Raw genomic sequence first — 15568 nt, 5'->3', positions numbered from 1 at the left:
ACCTTCAGATTGCCCTTTGTGGTGAAAGCCCTTCCGCAAATAGAGCAGGCAAAAGGTTTTTCCCCAGTGTGTGTGCGCTCATGGATTTGCAGAGCACTGGCCGAGGAAAAATTCTTCCCACACGAGTGGCAGTTGTGCTGCTTAGGAGTGCGCCGTGGAGGTGGGGGAGCCAACATGGGGTTGATGCTGGGGTTCATAGTGGTCTGCGGTGCTGCAGCAGGAACCTGGATGCCCACAGGCAGGTGAGAGTTGTCGCTCAGAGACACTGACTTCCCGTGCCCGTTCATTTCCATTTTGATCATGTTTGATGCAGTGCTAGCCAAATTAGGAGTGCTCAGCCCTGAAGAAGAAAAAAAAGAGGTCCAAGATTAGAACACTGTCATTAAAACTACACAGGGTCAATGCTTCAATTTGAAGCCGTACAAGTTACACTACCAAGCTGAAGCTGCAGTGCGTTAAATAGGCTAATAAGACTTTGTTTATCAATTAATAAAATGTGGTAATATATATCATATCATATCATATCATATCATATCATATCATATCATATCATATCATATCATATCATATCATATCATATATCACATCATTTTTACTGTTATCTACTGCTACGACTACTACTCTATATGTTCTTGTGAGTGACTGTAAAGACTGTAGATTTGGTATACATATTTAATTTTATATAATGTGTTAAGTTTTCGTTGATATTGCATATACACACCTCGATCTCTACTTAGAAACAGCATGTTGAAGTGGCTCTCTTCCTTGATAAAGTGCCTGCCAGGTTGAGTGGCAGTCAGGTCAAGGGCCCCAATGCCTTCAGTTGCCGAAAGCGGAGACGGGGTCTCTGATTTTTCCGACTTCACTGTTGCCAAGCCAGCTGCATTGTTCTCCTGGCCATCCTCTGCTGTCATGGCACTGCTGCTGTTATTGTTGTTGAGTGTAGCTGGGGACTTTGATAGCTGGCTCTCAGAATGGCTGTGAGCTGGGGACAAATGCTGCATAGAGCCAGATGACTCAGACAAAGCAGGGCTCCCCAAGCTTTGACCTTCCGCATCCCCCATCATAGACAGGGAATCAGTGGCAAAGCAGTCAGTCTCTCCTCCAAAGCTGCTGCCATTCTGCATAAGCTTTTGACCAAATGAACGGGTCATATTGGCAGTGGAGTCGATCATCTTCATCTGGTTCTCCATTGCAGCAATGCTGGAGATGATAGAAGTTGGCGGGGAGCTGCCAGGTGAATAAGGTTTAGATGGGTCCACTTCTATCTCTTTTAAGTCAGCTTCATCTTCCATAGCCTGCTCCATTTCATCCAGAAGGTCATCATCATAATTACTCATCGCATCTAAGCTCTTCTCATCATAGGAGAGGTCAGTGTCCATCTCCTGCAGGCTTTCAGGGACAGGGGTGTTGGGGATCTGCCCACCCATGTGCATACGGATATGCTGCTGCAGGACAACGGCATTTGTGAACTTCTTCTGACATATAGGACAGGAATGCTGAACCCGAAGTGGAGGTTTGGATCTATGGACACCAAAGTGTGTTTTCAGATTTCCCTTGGTGGTAAATGCCCGCCCACATATCTTGCATTTGAAAGGCCTCTCGCCAGTATGGATGCGGTAGTGCATCTTGAGAGCACTCTGGCAGCTCAGAACACGATGACAGATGACACACTGATTTGGGTCAGTCATCTTCTTGTCAATATTCTCAACAAGCTGCTGCAACTTTGATGTCTCTGAGGTTTGCATAGAGTCTAGGAGGCCACCAAAGGGAAACTTGGCCTTAAACTGGTCTGAGAGCATGGGAAGTACAGGATGGGACACAGGGTTAGAAACAGAGTTGGGGCTAGTGATGGGATCAGTGACCTGGCCACTGCTGGACGATGTGGGGGAAGTGATGGTAGATGAAAGGACCACTTGAGTTACTGTGGTTGTGGTTATGGTGTTCTCTCCTGGCCTAGTAGAGCAGCTTGGGGGCAAGAGAACACCTTCAGGTTTCAAAAGAGGAGGTGCGTCACTCCCTAGGCTGGGTTTTGGGGAGGGCGAAGTAGTGGTCATGCCAGAGTCAGTGACGATATTTGGGGACAAAGATGCACACTCACTTGAGGGTGGAGATGGCCTCTGAGGAGACCTGTTGAGTGGAGTGAGGCTTGGAGACTCGCCAAAACCTCCCATCATACTCGGCAGCGTGGGAGGCAGCTGGAGCCCCACTGAGGTGGGAACCGTGGGGAGGACAGGTTTGCTGTCTAACCATGTGGTTACAGGTTTTTCTGGGGGCAAAGACATTCCATATGGGATGCCTGAGCTTGTGGGCACATTGTCCAGGTACTCTGGCACAGGATAGGGGTTCATCTGAATATGTGGGTATTTCTCTTTGTGCCTCTGGAAGTGTACTTTCAGATTTCCCTTGGTGGAAAAGCGGTTGCCACATATGTTGCACTTGTAGGGCCTCTCTCCAGTGTGGGAACGCAGGTGGATCTGTAGGGCGCTGTCACTGCCAAACACCTTGGCACAGAACCGACACTTATGCTTGAAGAAGGGGTCCTCGGAGCTGGGCTTAGTGTCAAACACAGACACATTTGGGGGCTTCCCCTTGCGGTGTTTCATCAGAGCAGAGAGTGGGTCCAGCGCATTGGCTGTGGCTGCTATGCTGGCCAGTGGGTTGGGGAAGATAACGCTGCTTGACGAGCTGTGAGGTATCAGCGGTAGACTGGAGGCAGAGCTCAGGAGGCTGCTGTGGCTGAGTGAGGGAGGGGTGGTGGAGTTCCTGGGAAGAGCTGAGCTGCTGCTAATGCCACCCCCTCCTGTAACACTACTACTAGTGCTAATGTTGTTGTTCGTGACTGAGGATGAGCAGGAGGGAAGCAGAGATGACAATCCAGTACCACTGGGTGGGGGAAACACCGAGTTATTTGTAGATGTGTTGGGAATTGAAGAGTTAGACTGCTGACTGCCACTTTGTGGTGTTTGAGAAAGAGGCCCCTCTATTGCTGAGGTTAGGGGCGAAGAGCCTTGGCCATTGAGAGTGGCCGGCAACCTAACAGGCAGCTGATGGACAGGGGGAGTGATGAAGTTGTGTAGTTGAAGCTGACTTGCAACAGGGGGGACACAGGAGGACACAGGCCCCTGGTTTCCAGCAGCATTGCTGTGATGGTGGTTGAGAGCAGGCTGTGAGGCAGACTGTCTGTTCATCAGAGCCACCTGACTCCGTATTTGTTCTATCAGCTGCAGCTGGTGTATCTGTTGCTGCTGGAGGGCCATCAGCTGGTCCAGGATCATGGGAATAGCCATGGTGGAAACCCCACTGCCTGCTGCTGCCCTTACGCTCTGTGAAAACTGGGCAACCGCAACCCGGGTGCCATGCAGGGTCTCCAAGGTAACATTGGTGCTTGGCATGGTGTAGTTTGTAACAGTGGAGGGGACAACATCATTGAGCTGAGGTAGAGAGCCGTCTGGCTCAGGGGATGTCACATCTCTCTCTTCAGGATCCATATTTTTTTCAGGTGAAAGCTCTAGCTCCATCTGCTCGTCCTCCTTTTCTAGGACATTGACCCCATTTAAGGTTGCTGTCTCTGGGATGTCATCCCCCTCACCAGCAGGACTGTGGTTGCCCTCCCTGGGGTCCTCGCTGTCAGCCTGCTCACTTGTGCAGCTGGGGGCAGGGGAGGGCTCTGTAGGGTATTCTTGGGAGGGGTTAGGTGTGTCCTCATTGTCATTCACTATGAGCACCAGGGGGTTTTTGGTGCAATTCTTTAAATGTTCACAGAAGTCTGACCACTTGAAGAACTCGGCGCAACACTTTTCACATACGTGCGTCTCCTCACTGCCACTGCGGCTTTCATTCCCACTGTCGGCATCTTCCAGCACATCACCTCGGGCTAAAGAGAGGGGAGGGGGTCAGGGTAGTAAAGGGGGAAAGGAAAGGGAGGGAGGGAGCAAAAAAAAGGAGAATTAATGAATAAATAATCAATAAAGAATCCACACATATTTTGCAGTGCAGGGTTGCAAAGATTTAACCTTTGATTTTTTTTTCTCTCTTTTAACATAACCAAAATCAATATTCTTTTTTATTTTTTTACTCTGAACAAATTGCCCTAGTTCACCAATTCTCCAACCCGGGTTTGTGCATTCACACCCTCTCCATAGAGCCAGCTAATAATTTTCTTTGTGCAATCCATCAAATTATGAGGGCCTATCAATTGTGGATACTGCCGCTTAATGAAATTCCATAGAACCTATTGATTTCCAATATTTCATACAATTCACAGCTGCCTCATCTGTTGGGTACAAATCAGGACTTTGATGGCCCTATTAGGATTCCCCTCTGCTATCAGGCTCATTCATTTCCACCTGAATTTCAAATGCCTGGGCCTTTTCAGTTAGCATTGCAAAGGTAATTCTTTAGCCCTGAATGTAAGCAAGGGACTCTATACGGGAATATTCTTCGGTTATGATGTCATGAGAATTGTGTTGTCAAAAGCGAGTGCAAAGATTTGTTGAATCTATAGTCCTTTTCCCATTTCCGGCCTTTTCACTGTTAAATTGTAGCATAGCAGTTAAAATTATGTTCAACCAAAATATATACATATCTATAATTTCAAATTATGCCCACTTTGAAATGTTTTGAAATACAAAACATTCCCTTTCAATTGAGCAATTCTTCTTGTTTCTCTCTCTCTCTCTCTCTCTCATGGTCTCTGAAATAAGACTCAACAAATTACATGCTAGTGCCATGGCAGCAAAGTCTCTGATTAGTTACACATGTTTAATCACAGTTGTAGGAAGCCACTTCCTCTTCCACATGCAACCATCAAGAGTCAAACAAGCCAGCGTAAGCTCTGAACATGGACCTAATTCACACCTGATCAAAACCATGTAAAATGGCCTCCCTTCTATGTTTATTTTTTGTGTTTGAGCGTAGTTACGCTCTATGTGTGTGTATGTGTTGTTCGTGGTCGTACACGTATTTCCCTATCATTGCGAGCAGGAAGTGTGCTCAGTCACCACCACAGCACCCTGCACGTACTTTATTTCAGTTTACACCCATTGACCCAGAATATATCCAGTAATATAATTATTTATATACAAATTAAACAATTTTATATACACTTTACACACACAAAAAATGTTTAGGACAATTTAATGGCCATTATTGCAAACAGAAGTGATTTATTACACAAAAAGATGGTCACTCCAAAATAAGCTGCCATAAAACAAAGTTATGTTCTTAGGTGAGTTAATAATTCTTTAAAAAGAGGTTTATAGCTACTAAAAGAGCAAAGAACTTTTATAATTATTTGTGTGTATGGAACTGTATATCTAAACACGAAGACACGTGAATAAAGTATGAAAGTTAAAGTGATTATGAATGTAAGAGATAAAAACACACTACCCCTAAAAAGTCCTGCAGCACATTACAAACTGCACTGCTGTTTCCTCGAGATGAAAGGTCGCTTTGTGAGTAATTATGAGATTCATACAGTGCTTTGACTCATTTCAGAGGTTAAATTGAAGCGAGCCATGGCGGAAGCAGACATGAAGCATTCGTGCCAATTACAATGACTCATTAGTAAAGAAATTCATCACTTCTCTTGTAATTTCTGTCCGGGGGAGGGGGGGGCATGAGCTATCAAGGTCTGGTGTCTGTAACTTAATTAATTATCAACAGAAAGGCTTTGGACAGGCTGCATGTTCTCATCCTCACTGGGGGGGCAGGGCTGACAAAACAAGATATTATTTTACTTAATCATGTAGGTTGCCAGGTTAAATAAGGAGAACAGAAGGAGAGAACCTGCACATTTTAATTTTGCTGTTTGAATCATTTCCACTTTGCAATATCATACGTCACCTCCCTCCTTGATTTTTTTTTTAAGCCAACTCCATAAAAAATCCATTAAAACATAAAATAAATAATTCATCATTTCTTTCATTTATATTATATATCATCATTAAAAAGCTCAAATCCTGAACAAAAATCAAGACGTAAAAAAAAAAAAGAGCAAGTGTGTGGAAACGTCAGCGGCACGTGACAGCAGGCTAAAAATCTCCTTAGCCCAGCAGCGGACAGCAGAACTCATTTCCATAATTGAGGGTTGAAAGGTCAACGCAAATGAGTAGGCATTGTGTTGAGCTGATTAGTTATTAGAATGGTATTACTGTCAATCTCTTTTATTCATTCATACAATTACAAGTGGGGGCCTTTGTATGCCTCTGACCTCACACACACTGACACGTTTTTTTTTTTTTTCCACACACACACATACGTATGGAGACAGACAAAGAACACACACAAATTCCGTGCTTATGTATATAAACACCTATAACACACACATGCAAAAAAAAAATCAAATAAAGAATAGAGCGTGATATGGTGTGTTTGCACAGGCCTTCCTGTGAAGAGCTACGTTTTTATGACCTAAAAAAGTGAAATTATTTTTCGTACTTTATAATATATTTTGTGAATTTAATTTTAGTATTTATTTGAAAATGCCCTTCTCACCTGGCATTATCAGCTTTGTTGCAATGTACGCAATTCACTGTAAGCATGATCAAAGAAATTTTATTAAGATTTTATTTTTAAGATCAGTTCTGCACCCTTAAGACCTCAAAACAATTGACTCGTTTGAAAATGTGCACACTGCCACTTTAAAAAAGATCGAAGGAACCATCCAGGTGGGATATTTTGCTGTGGTTTCTGACAGTTTGAACATCACTATAATTACCCAGTTTTACAATACAGGCCACACTGGTATGCCACTTGATTATTTTTTATGCTTGTGTTGGAAATATTATAACACTGTACATGCTCATGATCTCAAAATAATTCCATTTGCATTCACAGTCACCCTCAAACAGTGGGGTGCTATTGTGTTGTGCAGCTGTGTGAAGGCGACATTTTGTGGCTGTTATGTGTTTGCAAGACAGTGAAAAAGTGTGTGTGTGTGTGTGTGTGTGTGTGTGTGTGTGTGTGTAGGGGGTGGTATTGATTTTCCTATAGCATGAGAAAGGAAAGGATGAAGGAAAAAAATCCAATCCGTTTCTCATTCCTTTAAGAGTCTTCATTTACTCAGATGCAAATATTAAGCTGAACGCAGTCAATAGGGGGATTGTAGACATTGAATCTGTGTGTCCGCTATCTTGCTCAGCAATCTTTGGCATGCTAACTGAAACCGCTAATCTGACATATTATATCAGATGAGGTATTCATGCTTTCCACTGATTCTGTGAAAGCCACAGAGCCGAGCATTGAGCGAAGCATTGAGCAATTGCTAATTCTCCCATTCTTAACAATTTCCAGATTCACTTAATGAGTACACACACACACACACACACACACACACACACAGACACACACAAACACAAACAATGACACTGGTAAAATTTACTCTCTGTTAAGGTAAAGTAAAAAAATAAAAGTCTATTCTATCCTACATCTAAACAATTTTCAGCTTAAATCAACAAACTAATATTCTTAATTTAACAAACAAAGAACGCTTTTCCAAAAAGTGCTTCTTCTTCTGCCCCTTTAAAGTACATTCGCCTCAAGCATCTGAGGATGGCTTAAGACTCTTAAAGAGAGATACATCACTGTAGATCCTGCCCAAGTTGAGAGGGGAGGGCGAGGAGAAAAAAAAAACAGGAAAGAAAATGGCCCTGCTGCATTCAACAACGTTTGAATTCTTGTGCCAATAACATTTTTCCATTGTTTTCTTCGATCACACACCCACCACTCCATTCCCTAAGAAATTGCTTATTTAAGTTGTGATTTTATATTCAAGTTGATTTGACAGACGAGGACACAAGAACAAACATCGTATTTGTCTCTGACTGTTTTTTTTTTAATTTTCGGTATTTTAAAAATACCGAATGTGTTTGTCACGCTGTTTCAGCATTGCATAAATTCCACTAATTTTATCCCTCATACGTGCATGTATTTTTCAAACCAACAAATCTTTATAAAAATGTTTAAAAAATGATATTTTCCTGGACAATAACGTCTCTGTGACCACTTAAAGCATCTCCTCGGGTGATTCCATGCACCCTCAGACCTGCAAATGCTCGAGCATCCTCAGCACAGCTCTGTCTATATATATATTTATATACATACATATATATGTGTGTGTGTGTGTGTGTGTGTGTCATCGGCCTGGTCAGCCCTACTGCAGAGTGGTACAGTCATATCTGCACTAACAGAGAGGCCTTTGTCATTGCCTGCAGATGTGGAGCAGCCAAAACATTAACGATTTGTTTGTGTAAGCATTTGCAATACAGTATTCACTGATGGGCCCTCTGTCCAGATGACTGTGTCGCCCGTCAAGACGGCTCTCTGGCCCCTGGTTGTGGATTTGGAAAAGAGTTTGAGATGAAGAGGAGGCTTTAGCACCTAATAGACGTTGATCCTGAGCAGGCCAAAGACACATTTAATAGATTCTGTCTTTACTTTAGCTGCTTTTAAATTTAGATCCTTCAAACAAGAAAACTCTTTGACTTTTTACACCCAAAAAGCAAACCGAAGCGTCTGAGCTGACTACTCTTCCTCCATGACTTTACTCTCTGAATAAATCAGTGCTAAAATCAGCTAAACAAACAAACAAAGTCATTTAAAGAAAAAAGCATTAATGACAAAATGTACCTTTTCAGTTAATGGCTTGTTGGCTTTCTCTTAGCCCACCCCCCCAAAAAAAATCTGCTGTTTAGTCTAATGTTAAATCGTCCCACTCTCCTGTCTAGTCCTTCCTCTCAATCAGGACCTTACTTGTTCGTGTGTGTTTTCACTGCTGAGTGGTAATTAAGACACAGTCATATTTGAGTGCCTTCTTGAAGACATCTTTGGCACAACTATGTGGGTGGTCCAGAGGCCTGCACCCAATGGTGAGAGGGGATTAAAACAAAAGACAAACAAAGACCCACTGCAGGGGAATCGTGTTGTCACTGTCAACAGGGATTTCCTCACTATATTATATTTTTTGCACCTCATAAGTACGTACACTCCTCCCTCGAACATTACGCTATAGAGAATGTAAAAGTCTGAACACTGAGATTGAATAAATGCGAATGTGTGTGGATAAAGTATGAAAAATGATGACTGAAAGCACGTTTCGTAGTCGTCCACCTGTTCAGTGAACGTTTCTTTCCTGAAACGTCTCCTAAGATGTAGAAAATATATTTTTTTTATCACCAGTAACATTGGTAAAAATTCACTCCACTTTGTTGAAATTGATCCTGTACATCTCCGTCCACACTTGGGGAAATTCACCCACTAGTGTATTCGTATGCAATATCTGCGCCACCGCCTGCCACACATTCCACGTGCACACCTACAGAGACACTGGATGCAAAGGAAGTGGTGGCGACATGAAAAAGCCCGCCACTGTTCACACTTTCTAGGACACGAGTAAGCTGTGCTACCAAGGTCAACGGCACACATGTTCTAATTGTACAAGGAGCTTGACATCTAGCGGCAGGACCTGGCTGGCCGGGGCTAGACAAAGGTTAAGTCAGCAAGCTTTATAAAAGCACTCCTAAGCAGACCCCCATCTCCTCCTCCTCTTCCTCCTTCCCTCCCTCTCCTCTCCCCATCCTAACACACACACACACACACACACGCAAACACACAAACACAACCCCCCATGCCCCCAGGGGGCAAGTGTCCGGAAGGCCTGAGGGGGAGATGATATGCCAGACAAGCTTGTTGGCACTTGATTTTAGTTTTTCATCTTTTCAGGGATGCAGCACATTACAGAAGTCCTCGCTGAGCTGTAGTGTACAGCAGTCAGATAAATTCACATTAAAAAAAAAACACACATCAAATTAAAGATTTGGGGAAGAAAATGAACACACAAGGTAAAGTTTATATGCAAGCTCCTTCATTTTTGTGGTTATTTTCTCGTCTGATGGCTTTTTTTTTAATGAAATGCACTGCGGACAAAGTGTGTGTCCTTGAGCACAGTTCGGAAGCCTGACTTCTCTTCGCCATCAGGCCAGCATGTATGGATTTAAAGTCTAAATCAAACAGCGACTGATAATTGGAACTTCTGAATTCCTTCGACATTATATGCAATGATTTGTTAAGGCCAGCGATCAATAGTGTCGTCACGAGCTGCACCGCAGCAATAGGCAGCGGAGAATCTGATCATGCTGCAATGATACACTGACAGTGTGACATTTGTAGCTCGTCTGTAAGGTAGCTTTGGATGAGACATGGTATTATTAGGTTTATCTAAGTGTGTATGGGCTCACTGTGCTCTGCCAAAGGCTTGGGATTGTTTCACTGCAACGTCTGTCCTGAAAACAAGCGAGCCTGTATAGTGCTCCAACGAGGACAGACAAGAACATTCCACGGCCACTTCCAGTCTTAAGCACAACGCTGTAGATGCTATAGGTTACCCACAACACACTCAGTGTGTGTGTGTGTGTGTGTGTCGTTTTATTTTAAAGCTGCCCTACCATGTAGGACGGTGTGTGTTTTAAAAATGGAGAATCGAGGAAAAGAGTGTATGGATTTTTTGATTCTACACTTCTTGGTCGGTCCGTCTCGCGACTGTTTTGTGTTTCACAACTTGCGAAAACAAACCAAAAAAGATTTTTAAAATGAAACGCGTATAATTTTACAACAAGAAAAAGAAGTTTGCTTCTCATTCCATGATCCTACAGGAGGGCAACCTGATGGATGTTTTGTATCTCTGGCCAAAATCTGCTAAAGGTTATCACAACGTTAAAAAAAAAAATTTATAGTACCCTGAAATGACAAAAATCCAGAGTGAACCGGACAAAAGAGCCAAGAGTCATCAGTGCGATTTCCCCACCTCACACCAGCATTTCCCCATGCAAACAGAGCTGCTCCCCAGAGATTACATCACACATTTCTATTGTAGAGAAGCACACTGCAAAGTGTGTGTGTGTGTTTGAGAGAGAGAGAGACTGTGTGTGTGTGTGTGCTGGCCAACATGAGCCTATAGTGAGGTATAAATAATAGTAGTGATTTGTTGGGAGCATCCAGGTTTGTGAATAACCAAAAAGAAATCCATGTTTTACAGCGAACTCCACGAAAAGGGATGAATTTAACAGTAAAAAGCTGAAGTGATATTTTAAATGACTAAATTATGAATTGACCTTAATCCTCAAAGATAAAATATGATTTTCTTCTACATGTACTGCAACATTTATAAAACACAGCCACAGAAAAACTGCAATTTAAAAGAATGAAATTCAATTTAAAAAACAATCACTTAAAACAGGATTTCTGCACTATAAAGTAAGTAAAATAATATTCCTACAGCTGTCATGTTGTTTCTGTATTTCCCCCAGCATTTACGCCTTGCTTAAGATGTGACTTTAGCTCCATGATGGTGGTTTTATTGCGCAAAAGGCTGAGTGTACAGAATAAAACATGAATGGACCTTTTTTTTTTTTTTTTTTCTTTTCCCCACATGGCGAGGACGAGCTCTGTCAACCGATCTTGTCGACATTGTGGGCAAAAGGGAACAAATCAAGTGTGCTAAATTTATGTGAGGGGGGTAAACAAAAAACATTTCCATAACAAAAAAACAAGGCTTCGACCTGCAACACAATCCGCGTTTTACTGCTCGGGGAGGCAGACAGGCGCTCAGGCACAAAAGGCATTAATGAGGAATAAAAAATATAATTAAACAGTTTATAAAAGAAAATTTTAATTCTGTGAAAAAATTGCTGAAATGCCTGATTTGCTGATCTATGATCGGATTAAGAATTTTACAGCTCTGAGGGAGAATGTCATTTTATTTTTTTTCAACTTCTCATATTGTGTGCGCGCGTGTTTTTAATGTGCGCGCATGCACATCCAGAGTCAACCAAGATTTCAAAGAGGAATTTAAAAAAAAAAAAGCAGCTTCCATATTTGACATTTATAAAAGTATTAAAAATAAATCTATTTGGAAACAGGGCTTCCATAAAAGGCCTCCAGCTCCTGCTATAAATGCTGCGAGTGTTAAACTGTTGTAAATTGATATATGAGTTTGTTAGATTCATCTTAAAAGTCACCTATGCCAGCAGCCGATGCAGTCTGAGCGATGCAGGTCAAACTGATGTTTGGGAATTAAAAAAAAAAAAACAAGTTCCCCGCACACTTCTCTGTCGATTGAGGATTTGACTTGTGCATCATAATGGATTTATTGCATATGATCGCATCTAATATTTCAGAGATGAATCCCCAGCAATAACAGAAATAAATCCAAAACCATTCCTGAGTTAAGGTTAAAACTTCAAAACAAAAACAAAGGAGTTTCTGCGGGGCAGAGCTGTTCAGAGAGAGGAAAGGGAAGGAAGGAAGCTCGTCTGTTTGCAAAGACAGCTGATCAAATCCACTCACCGTGCTCGGAAACCACCCCGGCTAGTGCGGGATCCTCGTCCGACTTGAGGTGCTGCGGCTTGGCTTGCTTGCGTCGGGACATGCTGTTGGCGTCGGTGCTGGCGATGCTTCTGCTTTTGCGCTCCGAGATGATGTCTCTGCGTTTTGCAGATACATCAGCGAAAGAGCGAATGAATCAACACACACGAAAAAGTTCGCAAATAGTCTGGCAGCGGGAGAGAGGTGAAGAAGGAGACGAGGAAGAAGAAGAAGAAGAAGAAGAAAAAAAATGTGAAATTAGCCGGTGCTGCTGCTGCCGCCGCTGCTGTTGCTGTGCGTTGGATTGCGCATGTCGGTATAATAATTATGATAGTGAATAATGCCTCGCGATTAATGGCACCGTGTGAAGGTGGGGAGGATTGGCTGGAGTCCAGCGGACGCGCATTGGATATGGTAATGAGGGACGGACTAAGCAATTAGCCGCTTCACTCTCAGACTTTATCCGTCTCTTTTTCTCTTTACTATCCAACCTCCCCCCAACAACACAACACAACACACCAAATCTCTTGTTATGCCCAGCTCACGGGGGGGTCTTCAACGGGGAAACGTCAGGCTCTTCACCCCCCCACCTCTCTTTTCCTTCCTCTCACGAAGCGCACTGACTCACAAGTGCCGAAGATTCACCGCCGCGTTTCTTCTCGATGTATCTTCATCACTTTATGATCCCAGATTCTCACAAAGTCTATCTCGGTAACTTTTGTTGTTGTTGTTGTTGTTGTTGTTGTGTTGTGTTGAGTGTGTGTGTGGAGGTTTAACGCGCACCTCCTTCTGAGTTGGACTCAAATGAAGCGGTGTTTACAGTCTCTGAGATGTTTCAGGGCTTTAAAGTTTGCTCTCGGTGGACATCTTTCCGGTAAAGTAGCCGCCGTTTGACTTGGTGCACGGACATCGATAACCGGAACGGGACGAGTAAAGTTCTTGACAAAAGCAATAAACTGGTACCAGTTCTTTTTCTACTTCTTCTTTTAATGGCGCAGCTCCGCTCTCCAAACTTTGACGCGCGTCTTCCGAGAAAAGCGAGCGCCGCGCTTAGCGAGAGTCCTCCTCTCAGCTACAACACCGGTGTCAATGTGATCAAAAACTCATTTGTCCCGCAGAAGACAAGTCGCTTCGGTGTTTCTGCTCGCCACGAAGTTCCCCTCGTCCTCCTCCTCTTACCACCTCCTCCTCTCGCCGTGTTTTAGCTCCCGGTTGCGCCTTCGCGTCGGTGCGCTCTCCAAAAAAAAAAAAAAAGTGTTTTTTTTTTGGTTTTGTTTTGTTTTCTGGATATTTTCTGGCCAAACACTCACACGCCGCTTGTTTACACAAATTAAAACATCAGTCAGTGTCTTCCCTTCAGTCGGCTTGTGGGCTCATATCGAAGCCTACTTTGAAGTTATCTTCTGGCAGCCTACGAGCACTGTCGGTCTCTCGGCGTTGGGCATGGCTCCGTATGTGTGGGGGACTACGCTGTGTGTGAGAGTTAACCCCCAAGCAGAGGTTCAGCCCATTGCTTTCAGCCACCACTAGGATGTACCACCACGTTACTGTTCAATGGATCAGACTCCAGTGTGAACACCCAGATTTGACCCCCCATCATATAATATCTCACAGCTCTCACCGGCCGCCGCCTGGAAGAGACAGACTGTCATAGTAATCTTAGTGTTTTTTTATTTTAATGAGAGTGGCGATTTTGTGGTTCCACGGTAGGCTCTCCATCACAACCTCCTACCTTTATGTTAACTTTATATCTACTTTATGGGCATTTTACGCATGGCTGCAACCACTGGAAATGTAGTGTGTCTTTTGTTGACAGTAATCACACCCTGGTGATTTAGTGTAAAAAAAAAAAAAGAAGAAGAAGAAAAGAAGAAAAAAAAGATTATTTTACAGCGTCCTTTAAGACTCGGTGGCCTGTTATAAAACATCATATAAACCTTAATATAATTCTGAATTCTTTGTAACGTTGTTTTTCATCCTCTTTCTTCTCCAAACTAAAAGAATTGAGACGCGATGCTGTGCGTTGAGCTCATTGTGGCGCTGAATAAACACATTAACCCTTTAGTTTGCGGATATTTCCATTTGCATACAGATCTGTGGATGCATGGGGTCACACATTCAAAGAATATATAAAAAAAACGACCGATGTTTTTGATGAATATGATTTATTCACAACATGAAGGTATTCTATTTGTGTCACAAACGTCATGCTTATATATATAAACATAAATAAGGTAATTAAATATTATAAGTGATTCATCTAAAGCTGAGTGTTTTTGAGCTGCTCCAACGCGTAAAACGTGAATTTCTAAATAAATTGACTGTAACCCTCCTGAGCCTCTGATCCAGCCCCCCTCCATCCCCCTCCCCCCTTCTCTCTCTCGTCGGTTTGACTTGTCTGTTCCCCCCCTGTGTCCACCTCATATGAGAGACAAATCTGTTGACAACAAGGTCGCCCATGTGAACATACTTTCTTTTTTTCTTCTTCTTCTTCTTCCTCTCTTTCTCCTTCCATCATCCCCCTTTGGAAGTTATGTCCAAAAGGCTGTTATTATCTGGTATTAATAGATGCAGCCCCAGGAAGACAAAATCAGCTATTGATAATTGCAAGGAGTATACGGCAGCTACTGTATCGATCGGCGTGTCCTCCACTCCCCTGGTACTGAGAGATAAGGAGACACACTCTTTAGAGCAATATAATTTCTTTTGACCTATCTGCTTGCTACAGACTTATGATGAATAGCCAGAGTGGCTGAAGTCCTTTATCACCAAAGTTACCCCCTTGATATATTATTGATTCTTTATAACTAGCTCGCCACACAAAAATCAAACTGTCCACTTGGCCATCATCATCATCAATATCATCACAAAGGCGGAGGAATGAAGATCCCTGCGCCTCACCAAAGGCGAGCCTTCACAATCTCCTCTGTAGGCCTAATCTTTATTTTGCTGATGATGAAAGGAGAGGGGAAACGAGGCAAGGTGCCATTTAAGACGAGGTGCCATTTAATCCGGTATAGACTACACACACACACACACACACACACACACACACACACACACACACAGAGAGAGAGAGAAGGAGGGAGGGAGGGAGATCCAGTGTGATCAGGATTGCCAAACAGCTTGGACTTCTGGGAAAGTAATTAATTTGGTGTGAAATTTTTGATTGACACAAAAGGTTTTCTGTGTGATTTTAAGCTGC

At 43.0% G+C, this 15568-nt stretch overlaps 1 protein-coding gene across 1 annotated transcript in view; it reads right to left on the bottom strand.

Moving 5' to 3' along the window:
• Positions 1-13968, bottom strand: part of sall3a (spalt-like transcription factor 3a) — a 16092-nt gene extending 2124 nt beyond the window's left edge. Inside the window, exons 1-3 of the mRNA XM_019269143.2 lie at positions 12346-13968; positions 722-3877; positions 3-340 (exon numbers count right to left, since the gene is read on the bottom strand). Coding sequence (XP_019124688.2) covers positions 3-340; positions 722-3877; positions 12346-12427 — 3576 coding nt within the window. The 5' untranslated portion in view covers positions 12428-13968. The remainder of the gene's footprint in view (positions 1-2; positions 341-721; positions 3878-12345) is intronic.
• Positions 13969-15568: the final 1600 nt, after the last annotated feature.

This window comes from Larimichthys crocea, chromosome XIII (genome assembly GCF_000972845.2).
Source record: "Larimichthys crocea isolate SSNF chromosome XIII, L_crocea_2.0, whole genome shotgun sequence".
Taxonomy (NCBI): Eukaryota; Metazoa; Chordata; class Actinopteri; family Sciaenidae; genus Larimichthys; species Larimichthys crocea.
The sequence above is the reverse complement of the archived record's forward strand: the minus strand, read 5'-3'. Positions and strand labels throughout refer to the sequence as shown.